General features: G+C 41.2%; 1 protein-coding gene across 1 annotated transcript in view; it reads left to right on the top strand.

The window, feature by feature from the left end:
• LOC115015604 (protein MTSS 1-like) overlaps nt 1-20,130 on the top strand; it is a 53,943-nt gene that overhangs the window by 19,038 nt on the left and 14,775 nt on the right. The window contains exons 4-7 of the mRNA XM_029443074.1: nt 14,841-14,925; nt 16,309-16,400; nt 16,516-16,590; nt 17,400-17,411. Coding sequence (XP_029298934.1) covers nt 14,841-14,925; nt 16,309-16,400; nt 16,516-16,590; nt 17,400-17,411 — 264 coding nt within the window. The remainder of the gene's footprint in view (nt 1-14,840; nt 14,926-16,308; nt 16,401-16,515; nt 16,591-17,399; nt 17,412-20,130) is intronic.

Below are 20,130 nucleotides of genomic sequence, written 5' to 3'. Positions count from 1 at the left end.
ATTGCTAATCAAACCATTTTTTATTTCTGTTGTGTAATAATAATAATAATAAATTGTATTTTTAAAGCGCCTTTCAAAGCTAAAAGCAATCTCAAGGCGCTAAAATGCAGGACAACAACAACAACAACAGATTTTACGGAAATGCTTTTGTGAAAAGAAAGGTTTTTAGGTCCTTCTTGAAGGAGTCGGTGGCCCGTGGAGCCCTCAGGTGTTCTGGGAGGGCATTCCACAGGCGAGGAGCGGCTGAGCAGAAGGCCCGATCGCCCATGGTGCGGAGCTTGGTCCTGGGGGGGTGGAGCAAAGTGTTTTTAGAGGAGCGGAGGTTGCGTGTGGAGGTTTGTTGAGGGAGGAGTTCCTTGAGGTACGGAGGAGCATTTCCATGTATGCACTGATGGGTGAGGAGGGAGATTTTGTATTCGATCCTGAATGCGACAGGAAGCCAGTGGAGCGAGTGGAGAATGGGTGTGATGTGGTTATATTTTCGCACCCTCATCAGGATCCTAGCGCCGCTGTTCTGGATGTATTGGCGCTTCTGAAGGCTCCCGCTTGGAATCCCGATGAGGAGAGCGTTGCAGTAGTCCAGCCTTGAGGAGACAAAGGCGTGGACGAGTTGTTCAGCATCTGACAGGGAGAGTGTGGGGCGGAGCTCTGCAATGTTCCTGAGGTGGTAGAAGGAGGTCTCGCACAGATGTTTGATGTGGGTGTCAAAGGTCAGATGAGGGTCAAATCTTACACCTAGGTTGGTGAATGATGGTGGTAGGAGGATGTTTTGACCAGAAAAGGTGATGTGGGTTATGAGGGAAGACTAGACCTGGTGTGGTGTGCCAACTAAAATAGCCTCTGTTTTTGAGATATTTAATTGAAGGAAATTGTCTTTCATCCAAGCCTTTATCTCCTCAAGGTAGATGTTCAATGATGATGATGAAGATGTCGACAGTTGTGTCTCAGTCCCTGCCATCTCCACATTGTACCCTTACAGGACTATACCTGCTGTATGTCTGTGAGTCAGCCAGAGGGTGTGTTTGAATTATTAACCAGGGGCTCCCAGCAGGTGAGGCTGTGTATGTTCTTTTCATCCCCCGCACAAGCCTAATTAGTTATGAGGCCCCACCCGTCTCAGGGAGCATGAGAAAGAATAATTAAGCGCTCCCTCTGCAGGCCTGTACTCGAGCTGTGTGCAGGTCTCTGTGGTAAAAGCTGCTGGTCGTAACACAAGATTCATACAGTAATTTATCACCCTAAGAACCAGTTCTTTCCCTCATTATTTTCTCACTTCTGGTTGAAAGTGGTTGAGTAAACAAATTAAAGAAAATATTAAAGAGAAAGAGAGCGGCGGTGGTCGTTGTGGTGGTGGAGGTTAGCAGCTGGAGGTCAGAGACATTTGTAAAGGTTGAGCGGCTGTTAAATAATTCACCACTACACTATCACGCTGCGGATATGAGCTCTCTCCTTTACCCCCCCACTTCATGCAACTTCACTTATTCCTGCAGCTGACTTAGTGTTGTTACTCTTATAAGTTGACATATTAACCCTCCTATCTGACATTAGAACGCCACTTATTCCAGTAGGAGACCAAAGCAGAGCTAAAGGAGAGTAAATATTGGACTTATATTCATCAACATGTGAGATTGCGTTATGGATTTGTTCTGCCCTCAAATGGACAGAAAATCAGCTTTAAATCAGCCTTTTGGTCAAATGAAATGATGACCCACTCGCTAATGTGCTCCATGCTAACACTAGAATGGAAAAAGTCTTCATAATGTTGCTTTACATAGCAAGAGAAAATAATAGTAAGTAAATAGTAAAATGATAGCCATGAAATAAATTCAATTTAGATAAATGTGAATAGTTTTTTCTTTGTTTGGGTAAAACAAAGTACAATCATTTGGTATTATGCTCATACTCAGGGTTTTGGTATTGTTATCATGCTGTGATACCAAAACAGTACTTTAAAACAAAAAAAAGCATTTAAAGATATTTAAGACATTTTCATAATTCACATTTGAGTCCCTGTGTGTGTGTGTGTGTGTGTGTGTGTGTGTGTGTGTGTGTGTGTGTGTGTGTGTGTGTGTGTGTGTGTGTGTGTGTGTGAGACACAGGGTGCAATGGGAGGATCAAAGTATGTCTGGTTTAACAGATGACAGCCAATCACAGATGAGAGAGAGAGCTGCCCGAACAGGCCTTTAGTAGTGAACACACACACACAACACACACACACACACACACACACACACACACCTGAAAACTCTACTGTAAACATAGACCTCCCACGCAGTAAATTACAGACAAACTAACACACAAAGCTTCTGTATCATCTTGCGATCTCATGCTCAGCATCAGAAAACAGAAATAACATGAATATAGTATTAATGTAATAAGAACTGCTGTTTCTTCAAATCTTTGTATTCATTTGTAAAGAAGCATCTTAAAACACAGTTTCGTCTTTGACTTGTTCATGATCGATCTTCTATGTTTGCCAGAGCTGTGCACTCGCATCACATGACCTTAAGTCGAGTCCGATCCGGTCATGAACCTGGTGACTATAGCAAATGCAAATTCAAAAAATATCTGCAACTTAACTTTGACTTCACCTCTACAACTTAAACTTCACGTGGGACCTAATGTACAGTATGTACATGATGCATATACACAAAAGGACCTTTGTCTTCAGACTGCGTTGACGCTGAAAACCGGTTGGGAAACACAGAAAACTAATCAGGAATCAACAAGGCAGTCGATAAGGGACCAGACCGATGAGCAGAATCGATTATTGTATTGGTATCAATAAAATCTTATCAATTCCCATCCCTAGCAGACACACAGACTTGTTTAGGACTTGAATCACAAAGTTTAGGGATTTGTTGACTTGATGTCGCTCTGATAGGTCATGGTTGTATATCATTTGTGTCCATCTTTTCTGTACGTTTTTATTTTCACTTCTAGAACACACTTTGTAATTACTGGTATAGAATTATCATTTAAATATATTTAAGCTGATTTATTTTAAACAACACATGTAACATTTTCAGTCAAAACCATCCCCCTGTTTCCACTGTCTGATGTCTTTAGCACTGAAACAAAGTGATTCATCGAATAGTTTGTCAGAAAATAAATCTGCAACTGCTCTCGATTCCTCAGAAACAGGTTTACTGCCACATATAAGGAATTTGCCTTGGTATTGGTAATATCCGTTCATATTTCAAGCTAAAATATTAAAGATGTGTTGGTGACAGTTTCTCTAATGTGAGGATTTTCTGCTTTTCCCTCCCTCATGTGTGTGTGACAACTCTTGTGATTGGGCTCTTGGACATTTGATAGACAAAACAAATGGTTGATAATAACAATAACTATATAACTATCTCAGCTTATTTACCATGTTTATGGTATTAAGGAAGTCAAAAACAAAAAAGTGGAAGAGAAGAGACCAGCAGTCTTATGTTGCTTTTCCTCTAAGGCGTCTTTAATTGTGTGTGTGTGTGTGTGTGTGTGTGTGTGTGTGTGTGTGTGTGTGTGTGTGTGTGTGTGTGTGTGTGTGTGTGAGAGATTAACAGTAAGTGCTCTGCCTTGTGTATATGGAGATAAGGTGCATCTACAAAGAGACGTTCACCTGCTGTCCCGTCACTCTGTTATTACCTCTGTCTGTTTCAACCTCTTGCTTGTTCTCTGCACACCGGGCGCTCTCTTCTCTGCGCTCCAGTTGCTGCTGTTTACTGTTTACTGTCAACATGTTGTCGTGGTTTCACCGCTGCTGTTGATAATTACAGCTGAGACTTTTAAACAGTGACACCTTTTGTTTTGTATGAATTACTGCGAGATGATTTAATGATGAATACTGTAAGTAAGAACACCCGGCTCAGGAAGTATTAAACACTGAATAAAAAAAGGTGTTCCCGCTTCAGTCTGCCCTTATGACATCTGGACAAAAATATTATTCTCATAAGATTGGTAGTTGTGATAGTACAAAGAATAATTAAGAATGTGTTTATATAGTTTTACAGCTGTTTCTGTTGTAGAATATTAGAATGGCAAGAACACATTCCACGTTTCCACTTTGTACAATCCTGTCTCGAACTTTTATTAACTGCTGTGCTTTGTTTTGGCTTCAAATGCCTCATTTCCATACAGTTTTGTTTTGTCAGTAGAAACGCCACGCATAAATGTAAATTAATACTGAACTCTCTCATTTTAATTTAACTTTCGATTTAGGTGGGTTCAATGGTGCAGCCCTGGTATTGAACTCACAACCATCTGGTGTTGTATTTGGAAGATGTACCACCAGTACTACTGGTACGTACTACCAGGGCTAGGCCATTACTACAACAACACCCCTCAAGCGCAACCCTAATTTTAAAGCAGGTCTGAACACCAATGTATCGATTTTTGACTAAATTAACACAGATTTTGAATTTTGTATCCATTAACTTGCATATCTGACAATCGGTTTTTTTTTATCTCATACCAATAACGAATGTGGTCTGAGTACAGCCTATGTGTGGACACCACTGATTAATAATACTAATCATCAAGCCCTTCTCCTCCCAGGATGTACACTTTAGAGACCAAAATAACACAAGCTGTAAACACGTCAGGTGAGTGTGACACCTATAGTGGAAAAGAAGAATAACAACCCCATGTGACTGTGTATACTTCAGGTAACTACCAAAGTGTGGTTTTTTAAAACTATTTTGATTGTAGTGCAGAGACATTGAGATTTCAACAATCCAAGCAGCATCTCTTTGCAGGCGAGCTTGAACTCTGAAGAGACACAAGATTTTAGCATTCAGATACAGCTCTCTGACACACACACACACACACACACACACACACACACACACACACACACACACAGGGGTGAACACAGTCAGCCTGCCAACGTTTTCAGACTACAGATTAGCGGTGCAATAAGAGCTCTGGTTTCGCTCGGGGGGCTGGCAGCAGCTCGGGTCAAACAAATCAAACGCTCACTTTGCTTTGTTTTAGTTTTAGTTCAAAGAGTGTGTGTGTTGGCTGAAACTCGTCCAGGCTGCGGACGATACCGCTGGACGTTGTTTTAAAATGTTAGGATTAAAGAGCGTCTGATATCAGCGGGATCTTGTTTCTGCATTCCTGTTTCTCTGTAGATTGAAACGAGTTTCCACCCGTTTTGTGTGTGTGTGTGTGTGTGTGTGTGTGTGTGTGTGTGTGAGTGAGTTAGTGAACAGTGTGTGTGATGGCTGGGAGGTTGGTTTGTCTCTGCATCCTCCTCTGAGCTGCTCAGTCGTTGGTTCTGTTTTCTCAGCAGTCAGAGGAGGAGAAAAAACTCAACTGTTCATCTCAATCCATGAACATCTCCCCAAATATTCCTCCTGAGCTCCACAGAGGCTGATAAATCTGCCGCTTGTGTTGTTAAGTCATGAGGGAGATAACAACACAAGTGATACCGTGTTGTAATATGTGCAACTACAGTTCAAATACAGTTTACGCCACAAAAACCTTTATTGTCACATGTTTTTATATGCACTGATGTTGTTTTGAGGAGAGTCATTATTTGCTGCTTTCTCTGTTTTATATCGTTGTAAATTTATATTGTTTGGTTTTGGATCGTTGGCTGGACAAAACAAGAGATTTGAAGACCTTGTCATCATCTTATGTGATCTTTTATCGGCTGATTTATTAATTGAGAAGATAAGCTATCGGTTGTTGGTTGCAGGGTAAACTTTTGTGCCAGTGATAAATGAAGTTTCCATAATACTGGTGTTGGGTTATAATCATTTCTTGAAAAAAAGTTGTAATGCTGTGTGACTAAAGTCATAATTAAATCACCTCCAACCTTTAGTCTCAAGTTCAAACCTCCACCTGTTCAGGCTGAGGAACTGTCGTGGTGAAATCACCTGCTGAGATTTTTAATAGCAGTCTTTCTTAATTTCACTTGGTGAACATTCCTACTGTGAAAAATATGTAAAAGTCCCCCAAATATTGTTATGCAGCCATTAGTTACAAACAAAAGAGCTATAACCTCTGTCCTCTACCTGCAAGTGTCTATCGTCCTGTAGCAGCTGACTGAGTGGAGGTCGCAGCAGCTGACGGGGCAGCAGCTGTCTTAATACTGATGATTGACAGTCATCACTGTCCATGACAACCCCGGGATACCAGCTATAACAGTTACAGGTCAACAGATGTGTAGACAACATGTGTGAAACTTCAACTGAAACCACACTGATTATACACTATTTACTACAGCGTCTACTTATTGTCTACGGTGTGAAACTTTAATTTGCAAAATGCAGCGTTGTCACATGATAGTTAAATCACAACAGCAGCAAACTGATCCCAGGGTCTAACTTCAGGACGTAATGAGAGAGGGGAGATATTCCCTGGACGCCTATTTAAAGAATCCTAAGACTGTACTGTAAACACCCTCTCCCACACACACACACACACACACACACACACACACACACACACACACACACACACACACACACCCTTGCAGGAGGCATCCTAAGACTGCCAGGCATCTCTGGACTGCTCCCCTCCCTGGTTTGGTGTGTGGTATTCCAGGACCGTACGACCCCGTCACCCTCCGAGGAACTGTGAGGAATTCTGTTTACTCCTCTAACTGAGCTCGCCAAAGCCTCCCACCTCACATGGACCCTAACCCACTTAAAGCAGAATGCCAACAAGTGTTTGAATTTTCTTAGAGAAGCTGGAGGACTGACCTTTCAATGTTCCACAAAAAAAGAAAAAGTGATTCCTATTTCCTGTTTTTATATCCATATAGATCGCAGTATAACCACACATCTGATAAATGATGAGTGTTGTTGTGAATTGCTGCATTATTAATATACTAACCCTCTTGTGTTTAGAGGCGGTGGGCCTGAGTAGTGCCTGTATAAATATGTATTAATGTTTTTATAGTATAGTCAGCATATAAATATTCACTTTCACTTTTTGATACTTATATTACACATGCAGCTTTTTTATAGTTGTGTCATTTCTTGTAATAATTACAATTATAATTTTCGTAGTATACCCTTTTATCACGTATTCTTGAGTATGCCACCCCCTGTAAATACTGTACATCTGGGATCTATCTTCAAATCTAGTTATGTAGCCTGAGAGGTGAAACCCAGGGCAAAGAAGTTACTGCAGCTCATACATCATTTTGCTGCGAGTGTACAGTAAGAAGTGAAGCAGGCTCACATAATATACATGTATATAGACATAATACAGTGAGGAAGTCATTCTCATGTGTGAACCGATCATAAATATCACACAGGAAGTGAGACGGGAGGCCGAGGGCTGGGATTGATAAAGAAATATGCTTTATTGGTTGAAGTTTTTACGTACGCCTACTGAATGAGAATGAGATCACGACTAAAGATTATCTTGATTTCAATTACATTTCTGAATACGTATAAAAAAAATAAAGCGCCCGAGTTAATTGTTGAAAAAGGTGGATTGGTTGGTTGAAAGGTGCTTTGATAAGTTGTCGTTCTCTTCTTTCCCCCATAAGAGTTGCCAGCTGTAGGTATTAGTACAGTGTTAGACACACGATGTACATTGTGTGATGTAGTTAATGTGAAATATTAGTTGGCATGCAGCTTTGTCTCTCCGGCTGAGCTCAATGTGACCTTTCTGACGTGTGGCTAATTAGCTGTAACTTGGTATTTCAGAGACACTTCTGATGCTTGTTGACATGCGAGACGTATTGAAGTGGTATAGTGACCTTGTGGCTATATGAGAGTAGGACAGACAGACACAGACAGACACAGAGAGAGAGAGAGAGAGAGAGAGAGAGAGAGAGAGAGAGAGAGAGAGAGAGAGAGAGAGAGAGAGAGAGAGATGCTGACTGATGCAACCACCAGGAAACACTATGCGGCTGTTTGACCATAACCTGATTGGTTACCTCTGCCTGCTATTCAGCCAATCAGACTCCAGCAACTGTGACATCAAAACTCTACACTTTTATAGCACTTCCACATGTTTTGTTTGTGTGTGCTGCTTTTCAATTGGGTTACAGCGATGATGGTATCACAGTGAGATGGCACAGTGTAATCATAACAGACATAACAATAAAGGGCCGTCCACACCAAGAAGATAACTATAAATACATCCTTTTAAAAGTCTATAACGATAACAACAGTGGCGAGCGATATTGTTGGGATTACTTTCAGAGCAATAGAACACTAACAGCCAATCAAAGTCCATTTCTCTCTCACTCTCTCTGTCAGTCAATACAACATGTTAAACGCTTGTATAACGTAATATTAGGCTCCCGTCCACACTGTTTGAGCCACAGCTGATGCACGGGACATGCAGTGAACGCTGAACAGCAAAAATGGAGACGAAATAAAAGTTTTGGACTAATGCTTCACCATCTTCTTCATCCTCTGGCCTTCCTGTCTTCTTCTGCCTCTTTCCATCCCATCCTCTGCACCTCCCTTGTCTTCTTCTCCTCTCCTCTTTCCTCATGCTCCAGTTCTCAAAAATAGCTCTACAGTCGTAACCTCCCTGTAGCAACAAGGCAAGAAATATAGTCTGGTAATGCAGGACAGTGATTTACTGCCTCTCCTTCTGGGCCACAGTGTGTGTGTGTGTGTGTGTGTGTGTGTGTGTGTGTGTGTGTGTGTGTGTGTGTGTGTGTGTGTGTGTGTGTGTGTGTGTGTGTGTGTGTGTGTGTGTGTGTGTGTGTGTGTGTGTGTGTGTGTGTGTGTCTTCAGCTGCTCTGGTTCCTCAGCCCAGTTCCACCAGTGTTTGAGTGGAGCAGCTCCTGTGGGGATGTGACGGCTGAGTTCACATCCCAGTCAGTCATATGGAGGGAGATGGGTTCAAATTCCAGTCTTAGATTCCAGGTCACGGCTGTTCACTGTTAAGTTCAAAACCCTCCTCTCGTTATACTGTCGGGATCTGGAGATGCGCACCACAGTGATGGTACCGTCTTGGAAGAATCGGTCAGGATACTCAGTGCGGCTTTCAAATTAAGGTTACATTCAGTCTCTGTCTGCTGGATTCAATTTACTGCCCTGCCGGATGTCTGTTCCTCTTGTTTCTTTACTGTAGTTTAACCTTTAGCATAGGGATGCAGTTCTAAATTTCATGCTGAGAATTTCTGAACAATCTTCAACACACATGAATGTGACTCATTTTATTCTCACGGTCATTCAGGATTGTGGAGTAATTTGGTGTTTTGCTCACTTTCACTGGGGACCTCCACTGATTTTTCACATCACAGGGTGTGTTCTACTGCATCTGTCTTTATTGTTTCCAGATACACTTAAGTCCTGAAAGTGTAGATAAAGGCTCAAAATGTCTGTGAGAGAGCCCTCGTGCACTTGTCAGGGGGATAGCCCTACCCCTCACGAACCTTGTGGGAACAGGCCTCGACGACCGTGAGTGTGCACATTGGGATTGGTTTATACATTTGAGAAGATCAAAAATCTGGAGGTGTGGAGTTAGAAAGAAGTGAGCTTACCAGACCTCTGTGTCCCGCCACTCAACTCTGCTGCAGGATGGACGGATACTTTAGCTGCTCCTAGCATAACACCTGAATGTCTGAACAAACTGTTGTTGGTTAAGTTGCATTGTGGGTAATGTAGGTGTAAGTCAGAAGAATGTGTGGAATAAAAAAGACAATATTTTTCTGTTGTTCTGCTGCATCAATTTTTAAAACCCTTTTTTATATAACTGGTCATATTGAGTCTGACAATGTTATAAGGGAGCAATGCTAATGTTGTATAGTGCAGTGTTACATTGTGTTAAAGAGTGTCCAGCTGAGCTTCAGCGGACTGAGCTCCATGTGAATCACAAAGACACTACAATTGTATTTGTAACTTGTAATTGTATTGAAATTGCACTTGGGGAAAATGTTTGCTTTTCCCAAAGTTTCATTAACACACAGACACAAGAGAAAATTGCTAGAAAGTTTATACACAGAGATATTACAATTACACACTTCTTTCTGTTTCGTGTATGACTAATCGCTTGTTCCTCGCTTGATCAGGACTTCCTCTGAGGGTTTGCTCTCACATGCAGATGAGCTGCTGTGGAGCCTCGAGGCCCTTCAGTCTGCAGCTGCAGGTCAGACAGAGACGCTGCTCTGTCCCACTGAATTGGGTCAATTGGGCCTCAGTGCCAGTCATTACACACACACACACACACACACACACACACACACACACACACACACACACACACACAGGCCCAGCGTGAGAGGTTGGGTCAATCAGATGAATTGACCAGAAACTAATCGACTGACTGTGACCCTGCCGGATCAGAACTCATCTGCTAACACCAGGATGGGGATTCTGCTGATTGTATCACAGACAAAGAACACTTCTGTAGTGTGCTTTTAATAAAGCACCACTAGTCAGTTTTCATGAAACTGAACTTCTTTTCTCTCTTATTTCAGCATTTTAGATCAATTTCATTTTAATTAATTTGGTCCATCTTCATGTTTTGAACTATTTAGTTTATTGTTGTGTGTTCTATATTTCATTATCTGTTGTTCTGAAACACATAGTAGCTGCTTTATTAAAAAGTGATACACAAGGTTATTATTAAAGGTCATTTTAAAAGCCTTATGTTATTGGCCTCTGCAGGTGGAAGTGAAAGTAAAGGCCCAGTAACATTAGCAGGTAAAAGAGCACATTTTGAAGCCACTTTACTTGATCGGATTGAGTTATGAGACAAGAATCAAAGGTGCAAATACGTCTCTTGATTTAGCAGTTAGCTGGTCTCCTAGAAATGATGTTCCCATACAACGAATTACAATACAATTACATTTCGAGGGTATTTTAAGTATTACAAATATGTTTCTAATCATACTCATAGAAAAAAACCCACATAACTTTCACCCAGGAGGCCGCTGTTCGTGTCTGGTGTGAAACCAAAAGTCATTTATTTTTAATTGACCCTAAATAAAAACATCACCAAGTATTTTTGTTGCGTTTTTGTTTGTGTTGTTTTATCTTACATCTTTAACCACATTTAAAACGGACAGTAATCCGAGAGGAAAAGAATTCCCTGGAAACATAATTGAGAAGCAGTTTAGTTGTATGTGAGTTTTGTAGGAGACAGGCTGAACTCATGAATCCTGCTGTTTTATTGCTTCTTTGATTGACTTGTATTAGATGGAGGCGGGATCAGGAGGAAGCTAATGTCGACAGTCCATATAATAACAACTAGAGCTCATTTCAAATATTTATTAGTTTTTATTTTATAATTTTGTAACGACCACCGAGTAATGTAGTGTCACATTTAGTCGATGGAAATATTATCATAAAACCTCCTATTTTTAACTGCACCTGAATATGAATTATATCACTTAATATTAGTAGCACTGCGGAATTATTCATCAAACTGCTGTGGTCTGAGAATTGCAGGACGCACATTATAACAGGGTCATGAAAGCTTCCAGCCCCCCAGGCAGCACCAGGGCCAAACTGTGAATCATGCAAGTTTGGGAAATTAATTTTCCTCTTGATCGTCTTTGGTCTTTTGTTGATGTCCTGCGTGCAGCTTCAGAGCATGTTTAACTGTTTGAATGTCTGCTTTTCAACTTTCACCCTATTTATGTAGAAACGACTTCCCCAGAGAGCAGTGTCTCGCCACTAGCAACATGAGTAACAACACAGTCATTTTGAATAATATTCGCCTTTAAACGCACACCAGAGCTCTGCGGATGATCGTTTCATATGCGATGTATTTCACATTGCTCTGCTGGCTGATGAGAATTCAGCCTGGACTGATACAGAAGTATAACACCTTGTTTTTCAAAGGAGCTCAGCAGAGAGGAGGAGGTGAGAAGAGAGGATGTAACACCTCGTCTGAAGGTGAGAAGAGAGGAGGAAGGGCGAGGAAAAGGATGAAGAACGGAGAGAGGAGGGTCGGCAGTGTAACGGTGGGAAAAGAGAGAGGAGAGGAGAGTGGAGGCTGATGTGTAAAGAGAGATAGTGAGGATGGTGGAGAGAGATGGCGTGAAGGAAGAGGCAGAGGAAAAGAGAAGAGGAGATGGTGTTTGGAAGTGAGAAGAGATTAAGCTCACATGTTCACCTGAAAAACAGTTTGAAGCATAGATGCATTAATGAGAAAGACCCAGGCACAGATCCAGGAGTCCGAGAGATCAGGGGTCAGAAAAAGTCAACCCAAACAAGTTCTTCAGAAAACCTAAAGGAACACATTAACATGTCTGATTCTATGAATAAAACAAGCCACCATGATGCCTTCAGAAGATGTAGACCATAGACTCTATAAGAAGTGGACGAAGTCATCGTGACGTCACCCATTGGTTTGTGGAGCACATTTTGAAGCCTCGAGTTCGGCATTTTGGCCGTCACCATCTTGGTGCTTTGGAACCAATAGTGACACGAGAGAGCAACTGAACGCTGAACAAGACATTTATAGGCAACCATAAAGTTAGAATTAACTTTCAGGAACTGAAAACACACTGATGGTAAAAGGTTGTAAGACATTAACACGGAGAGACAACACTGTGGTAGAAACCTTTTAATGTCAAGGTAACAATCCCTTAAGCATTCGCTGCTTTATTTATCTGTTTTACTCTAAATGGGACCATCACTTACCAAATGAACACCATGCTGGATTGAAGAAGACTTGAACCTGCTGGAAGAAGTCCAACAAGTCTACAACTTCACTTGACAGATGACAAAAAGTGTTTATTGGGGCCTCTATCGATGAGTAGGAGGACCTCGTTTATGTTTGCCACAAGGGGATAACAGCTGTAGGTTTTAATTTATACTTCAACATCTTATTTCACATGACGCATGTAAGGTACTTAACATGATCCGGCCGTTTTGCAAATAGAGAGGATGTTAGAGCAGAGTTTAAACAGTCCAACCAGGACATAATATATCACCACAGTGATGCTTAGAATAACTAGAAGGGCACTTAGAGAGCGCAGACCTCCGCTAAGGCCAAAAGCCTGATCTCCCAATGTTAACGAGAGCAAACAAACTCATTTGTGGATCCGCCAAGTGATTGGGATCCACTCCAAAATGAAATGGCTTCTTTCTTGGCTCTTGCTACACCCTTCCACATAGTTTCATAAAAATTGGTTGATAGTTTATTCCCATAGTTCTACTGACAGACAGACAGACAAACAAACCTCCTTAATAAAACAGATTTTGATGTTTTGAGACACTGTTCACAGAAACTTCAAACTTTTTGTAAGTTTTTTATTCTCTAAAGTCTGTCAGAAAGATTTACAAAGTCTCAGGCTTGTGTCCATCCTGGCCACATATACAGTCATATTATATCTCTCCTAAATGATGGTCTTTTTGTGTTGTGAGGAAGGGTTGCTCTTAGTTGCTGCACATTTTTCAGGCTTTAGGGAGGATCAAGAGAAGAGAGGAAAGAAAGGGAGAGATGGTGTGAGAGGAAGATGTGTAGGAAAGAGAGAGAGGACATGTGGAGAGAGGGAAGAGCAGAGGAGAGAAAGAGGTGTCAGTGGTGCAATGCAGTGCTCACTACCCCACCCCAGACACACACACTCTCTTGTATACTATACTTATGTGGACCCTTCATTGACATAATACACTCCCTAGCCCAAAAGGTAGAAAACCCTAAAGAGTAACTCAGTATACATTTATTAATATGAGATATTGATTAAATAAGACGTACTGTCAGATAGCTGCAACTAACGATCATTTTCATTATCAATAAATGTGTAGATTATTTGTTGCACTCTAAAGATTAAGCGATTACCAAGATGTTTGTTTTTCTATCGATCGACTAATGGATTAGTCGACCTATCATTGCAGCCCCTGTCAGATATTAATTAACAAAATCTATGTTTACCTCAAAACAGAAGTGTTTGTATTAAGTTTGGATGTGGTTATCGAAGTACTTCTGCTAACACAAACATTAGCATGTGTGAGTGTGTTGGAGGTGTCGTTGGATCTCCGGGCTGACAGGCTGAGGTCTGGTGAACCTTTCCCCAGGAGGGAGTGCTCTCTCTGGGGGGGGGAGAGAGGACGACCATCTGGCTCCTTCGGGTGCCTGTGGAGCTTCTGCTACACTGACAATTAACTCTCAAACAGCCTCGTCTCCCCTGCTGGAGTGTCCTTGAGCAAGGGACAAACTCAGAAGTCCCTGTCAGCTACAGGGCTGCTGTCAGAGACCAACTCTCACCTCTTACTTTCCCTCAACTTAAAGTTATCCAACCTCTTCCTCCTAAAGTTACACTGTAGACCAGGGATGGGCAACTTTGAGGATAGGGAGGGCCAAAAAAAAGTGTGTCCTCACTGCCAGAGGACCCCCTCCCCACCCCCAGTTGTCCATCCCTGCTTTAGACAATCAAATCATATTTCAAATCTAATGTCAACTAAAGATTGCTAATTTACTGTATGTTGTGTTTAGTCCATTTGCAGATCCTTGTATCTGATAATTAGCTGACACGTGTATTACAACGATTGAGAGGGCAGAACAAGAGACACATTGAACCTTTAGCGGCTGCTGCCTTCACTTTAATGGGATTCTGGTGGAAGTGTTGTGAATCCCAATCTTCAGATTGAGTTGTGACTTTGAGGGATAAGTGACCCGAGGGCGTATTCACAAAATGAGAATGTAAAATTGTCAGCACAGTCACGTGTCTGTCACACGCATGTCTGAGAGCGACTACAGTTGTGATTGAGAGTCACGTCCAGGCTTCATACGTTCAGGGTGTTTACTGTTTGTCTTTTTTATTCGTTTTTCCACCCCAGTGAGTGAATTTGCTAAATGGATTTAAGGCAAACTAAAATGATTTTTAATTGTGGAATTTTATCAATTTCAGTTTCAAAGAGCTTCCAGTGATCAGTTTGACACGTTTGACTGACAGATTATCTCTGTCTTGTTTTCAGGAGGAACCAGAGACATCGGTTCAGCCCTCACCAGGATGTGCATGAGGCACCGCAGCATTGAGGCCAAACTCCGCCAGTTCTCCATGTGAGTAGATCTGTGTGTGTGTGTGTGTGTGTGTGTGTGTGTGTGTGTGTGTGTGTGTGTGTGTGTGTGTGTGTGTGTGTGCGCGTGTATGTGCGTTGAACAGGTGTAGCATCTCCTCCCTGCTTTCCATGGCAACCCGCTCCTCCTCTTCCTCCATCTCAGTCTCTCCCTGTTCAATTTCCAGCATCCTTATTGCTAAAACCGTTTGATCTTTGGAATTATTTATTTATTTTTTGCCTTTATGTGCCTCAATCATTTGAAGGATTCAAGTATTCTGCTGCATGTTTTGTGAGTTTAAATATTGTATTAGCCCCTTCATCCCCGTTTGCTGCCTCCTGAGAAGGTCTTGTTAATTATCTTCATTAACTCATCTTCAAACTCACTTTCTGAATGCGTCACGTTTCTCTCAGCCTCCTGCTGCAGCAGCATCATCCTTCTTTCCAAGAGCCTGAAAACTCCTCCTGACCCAACTCCTTCCTCCTCCTCTTCATCTTCCTGTCTCTGCATGAGTCCATTACCTCTCCCAGTATGGAGGAAGAGAGTCAGACAGACTGAAATGACAAGATGAGACCTCCAGCTGAGTTAGTAAACAGGGACACAGTATAGCAGGACAATGGTTATATGATGCATCTCCACATACAAACATCCATCCATTCCGTGTCAAAGCAAAGTAAATGTGCTGTTTTTCTCTGTCATTGCAAACTGAATTTGGTTTTGGACGGTTGGTTGGACAAAACAAGACATTTGAAGATGTCACCCTGGGCTCTGGGAAGCTGTGATTGTTGCCATTTTCGGCAGATTAATGTATTATATATAGTAAACTAATTGTTAGTTGCAGCTGTAATAGTGAGCATCTCACACGGCATGTGTTGTCTGATCCTAGCATAAAGGTCAGCTCATACGTCTTTGGAAGGAATCTTGTTTTTTATCTGCACTCATAGTCTTTCTGTTACCCAGGAGAGTTCATGATTACAAGTGAGGTTTGGGGTATTGGGATTTATAAAGGGGCCGGCCGATTATTCCGAAAAAGCAATCCAATCCAAAGAATTACTTGTTACCCGAATTACTTGTTAATTGCCCCTGCAACAAACAGAAGCACATGGCTGCTTATAATGCAGATTGATGGAAATCTGTCCGACAATGTTTCGGGTGTGCAGGCATTCATAAGACTCCACAAAATCCTTTTTATTCATTTCCATGCAAAAATAATTGACAAACATCCGTGCTTGGTGTGAAACCGTCTACCCTGAACTACTTGTCTAACCCCAACCCCAACCCATACTCTTAACTTAAACCTTAAGGTTCAAGATTTATGTTGTGGGGACTTGTTTTTTGTTCCCAGAAGGGACAGCGCTGATGGTGTGTGTTTGTGTGTGTCCGCAGGGTGTTTCTGGACTGTCTGATCAACCCTCTACAGGAGCAGATGGAGGAGTGGAAGAGAGTAGCCAACACTCTGGACAAAGACCACGCCAAAGGTAGACAAACACAGAAACAAGTGAAGACAGACACCAGGCATGAGGTCATGTGTGTCGTGTGTCTGTGTTCATGGACCTCTCTATTTGCATATCAGATATATATCTTTGTCTCTAGAGTACAAGAAGGCCCGTCAGGAGATCAAGAAGAGATCTTCAGACACTCTGAAGCTGCAGAAGAAAGCAAAGAAAGGTTTGCAATCTCTTCCCGATTTTTCTCTCTTATGAGAAATGATTATTATTATGTATCATTATGTATTATGTATTTTGAGGTGCTTGTAATTTACTTAAGTATTTTCATTTTCTGCTACTTTATACTCCTGCTCCACTACATTTTAGGGGCAAATATTGTACATTTTACTGCACTACATTTATTTGATAATGTTACTTTGCAAATTTGGATTATTAATACAAAATGTAATAAATAAATCTGATAATAAATTATGAGAGATTATTACAGATTGAGCCATCCAGCCGTATATTAAATAATTAAAATGAGCTCCACCTTTACCAGCTGCAACATTAAAGTGGTGAACAAGAATGATTTTTTATTTAAGAAACATTTTATTGATTTAAATAAAATAAAAAATAAAAAACACATTTGTTATTGATTTAAAAAATATTTTATTCTTTCGCTAATACATCCAAATAGTCCGCTTGCTGTGTTGCGAGACCAAACTGTGTCCATAGCAGCGGTCTGCTGTAAAGAAACAACAGACAGCAGCATGCATCACAATCAAGTGTTCAAAGCTGTGTTATAATATCTATTCTTCTGAAATGGGCCATTTTGTATAAAGAGTATTTTAACTTTTGGTACTTTAAGGACATTTTGATGCTGATACTTATACAATACTTTTAATATTTGTACACTGGTATTACTACTTAGTTAAAAGTTAATTGTGAGTCATTTTTCCATCTCTGAAGAGATGTCAGAATTTAAAAGTTAATGTCATGTTTTTCTTTCCCTTCCTGTGATGTCCCATCGTGCTCTGCTTTGTCCAGCTGATGTATTTGGTAAGTGGCTTCCTTTTTTCCTTGCTCTTGTCTATCCCGCATGATGATTGTGGAGACACAGGCGAACTTCATTATCTGCTGTCAAGCCCCTGTGACATCTGACCTTCCACTGCTCATTTTGTTTGGTCAGTTTGGTTTGTTTGATGATGTCTCTTCGTCTTCCAGTTTTCCCCAGTTATTTTGAGAAGTTTGGTTTTAATATAGCAAACTGACTGGATGTTGCTTTAATGTAGCAGATGAAGGTGAGCAGATAATGAATGTTTCAACATGCAGAATACAAGACAGAACGTTGTGGTGGTTTTGTTTCATCTTATCAGACAACACTTTGTGTCTGTCTGCTCTGACAAAATCATATCCAGAACCACTTTGGTCGGCTGAAATGAAAGATGTTCCCACGTTGTTTAGATGTTTGTGTGACTCACACAACCCAAGAGCGGAGTCACACTTAACAAGAGTCTTCAAAGAAGAAGATTTCCCCGGCTTGTTTTGTAAAACATGAAACACTGTGACACAATCCAACCACAACACAACACAGCCGGGTAACCAACACACTACACAACACTTTGGAATAACATAGGAGGATACATCCCGACCAATAACGTCTTTTTCACAGATACATCAGTAACCCTATGTTGGCTGATGAGTTAAAGGAATGTCTGTACAGGAATGCTGAAGACGAGTTCAACTGTTAACACAAATATATTGCAATGATATGAAACAGCAAAATGCAGAAAACCATTTGTAAAGCTAGAACCAGAACTCAGGCTGTGTTCGAAATTGCATGCCAACATACTATTCATACTAATAAGGATGTCATATTATACATAATACGTGTTGCGTTCCAACAGCAAAGTGGATTGTTGTGTACGTGAGAAAGGCCCTGAAGTATAATAGATCAGCAAGAATGTGTGCGTATGAGACGTGAAGCTACTGGAGCGCCCAAAAATGTATCGCGGCTCTTCAGACTGTCCGATGGAATACTGTGAGGCAGACGGATTGAATAATGAACTGTTCCATAAAATAATTAGGAACTGATGGCGCAGTTAAGAGGAAAAAGGCAGCTCACCTATCAAACATATTTAACTCAAATATTTCATCATTTCAATTTGCCTTAAAATAATACCGGAAAATATTACTTTCAGTGGAAGAGGTTGATTTACATTTTTTATTAAAATGTTCATTTGTTGTGATTGATGCAGTCATGTGATGCAGCCCCGCCCTAAAGCATGTCCTGCTTTATCATCCATCATCTCAATGGGACCATCATTTACTAAATGAACATCATGCTGGGTGGTGAAGGTCTAGTGGTACGGCTTCCAAATACAACACAATTGTGAGTTCAATACCAGGCTGCCACCATTGTACCCCTGAGCAAGGCACTTAACCCTGAGCTGCTCCAGGGAGAGTGTCCCTGTAGTTAGTTCACTGTGAGTCTCTCTGGATAAGAGGTCTACTAAATAACATGTAATGCTGTATTGAATTGAATTGAAACCATAGAAGCGATAGAGAACCATAAAGTCATTAGCACTGGTATGGTAAATCAAGTCAGTTGGGTCATTATTTTCTCATAGACTTTTAGACAATCAGACTTTCTTTTTCCCCCTCATAGAAAAATTGCAGGTTTAAGTCACTTTGGCTTCACTTTTCAGACCCTTGGTAGGAAAGCACAGCACAACATACAGCAGGATGGTATAACATGTTCTAATACAGAAATATGTGATAAACCATCCTGAAATGTGTCACATTTATGCATCACATAAAGATTGACTGACAGCTTGGCGGGGGATTAGGGAGTATATGTCGGCGTTATTGCTTTGCTCAACCCACTGAGCTGCAAGGAACCACAAATAAACACCAAAACAATTCCTCTGCTTTTAGAACGAGTAGTTCTAGTCTGATTCATCGAACTAAAACGAGCCTTATTATGAGAGGAAACAAGAGCTTGTTGTCCCCGCAGACAAAGTACTCAATGGCTTCCAGCTTTGAATTGAGCCTTTAAGACAAAATAAACAGGACCTGGGATTGACCCCAGAGGAACCTCAGATGTGGTCGAGCTGCTTTGGTCGTCGGGGCTGTTATTACTGCTTGAGAGGAAACTCCCTCTGCAGTGGAATGGATGTTGCGAGGGAAGAAGAGATTCAAAGAGGGAAACTGGGAGGAAGAACTTGTGTTGGAATGAAATGAATGTAATGAGAGAGAGGACGTTAAAAATGAAGGGAAACCTCCGCTGAGTTGGAATGAATGTGATGGGAGAGTGATGGAGGGAAGAGTTCCCTTAGCCATCACTCTGAATGTGATCAAAGATGAAGGGAGAGATTAAAGAAAAGCCATTAAGAGAGAATCTCCTCTTATTTACTCTTAAGTAACCGAGTCGGCTTACAGCAGTAATCACATCATAAAGTCATGTCAACAAGAAACCGTTTGTCTGTTATTGAAGTAGAAAACTAGAGAAACGTAATGTTCAGAGCCAAATTTCTCTCTCTGAAATTAGTTTGTGTACTTTATACATGAACTGGGTTTTTAAGTCAAAGTGTAAAACTGAAGCTGACACTAAGGGTGACAGTACAGCCACGGTGCGGATTCAGCCTCATTTTAAACCCACATTTAGTTGCCGTATGACATTTAGTTTAATGGGTCATGATGCCTGATTAGTTGCCTGAAGAATTAACAACCTAGCTGTTGGACGCTCTGATGGATTTCTGGCCGGTCAGATCATTTG

This window comes from Cottoperca gobio, chromosome 11, assembly GCF_900634415.1.
Source record: "Cottoperca gobio chromosome 11, fCotGob3.1, whole genome shotgun sequence".
NCBI lineage: Eukaryota > Metazoa > Chordata > Actinopteri > Perciformes > Bovichtidae > Cottoperca > Cottoperca gobio.
The sequence above is the reverse complement of the archived record's forward strand: the minus strand, read 5'-3'. Positions and strand labels throughout refer to the sequence as shown.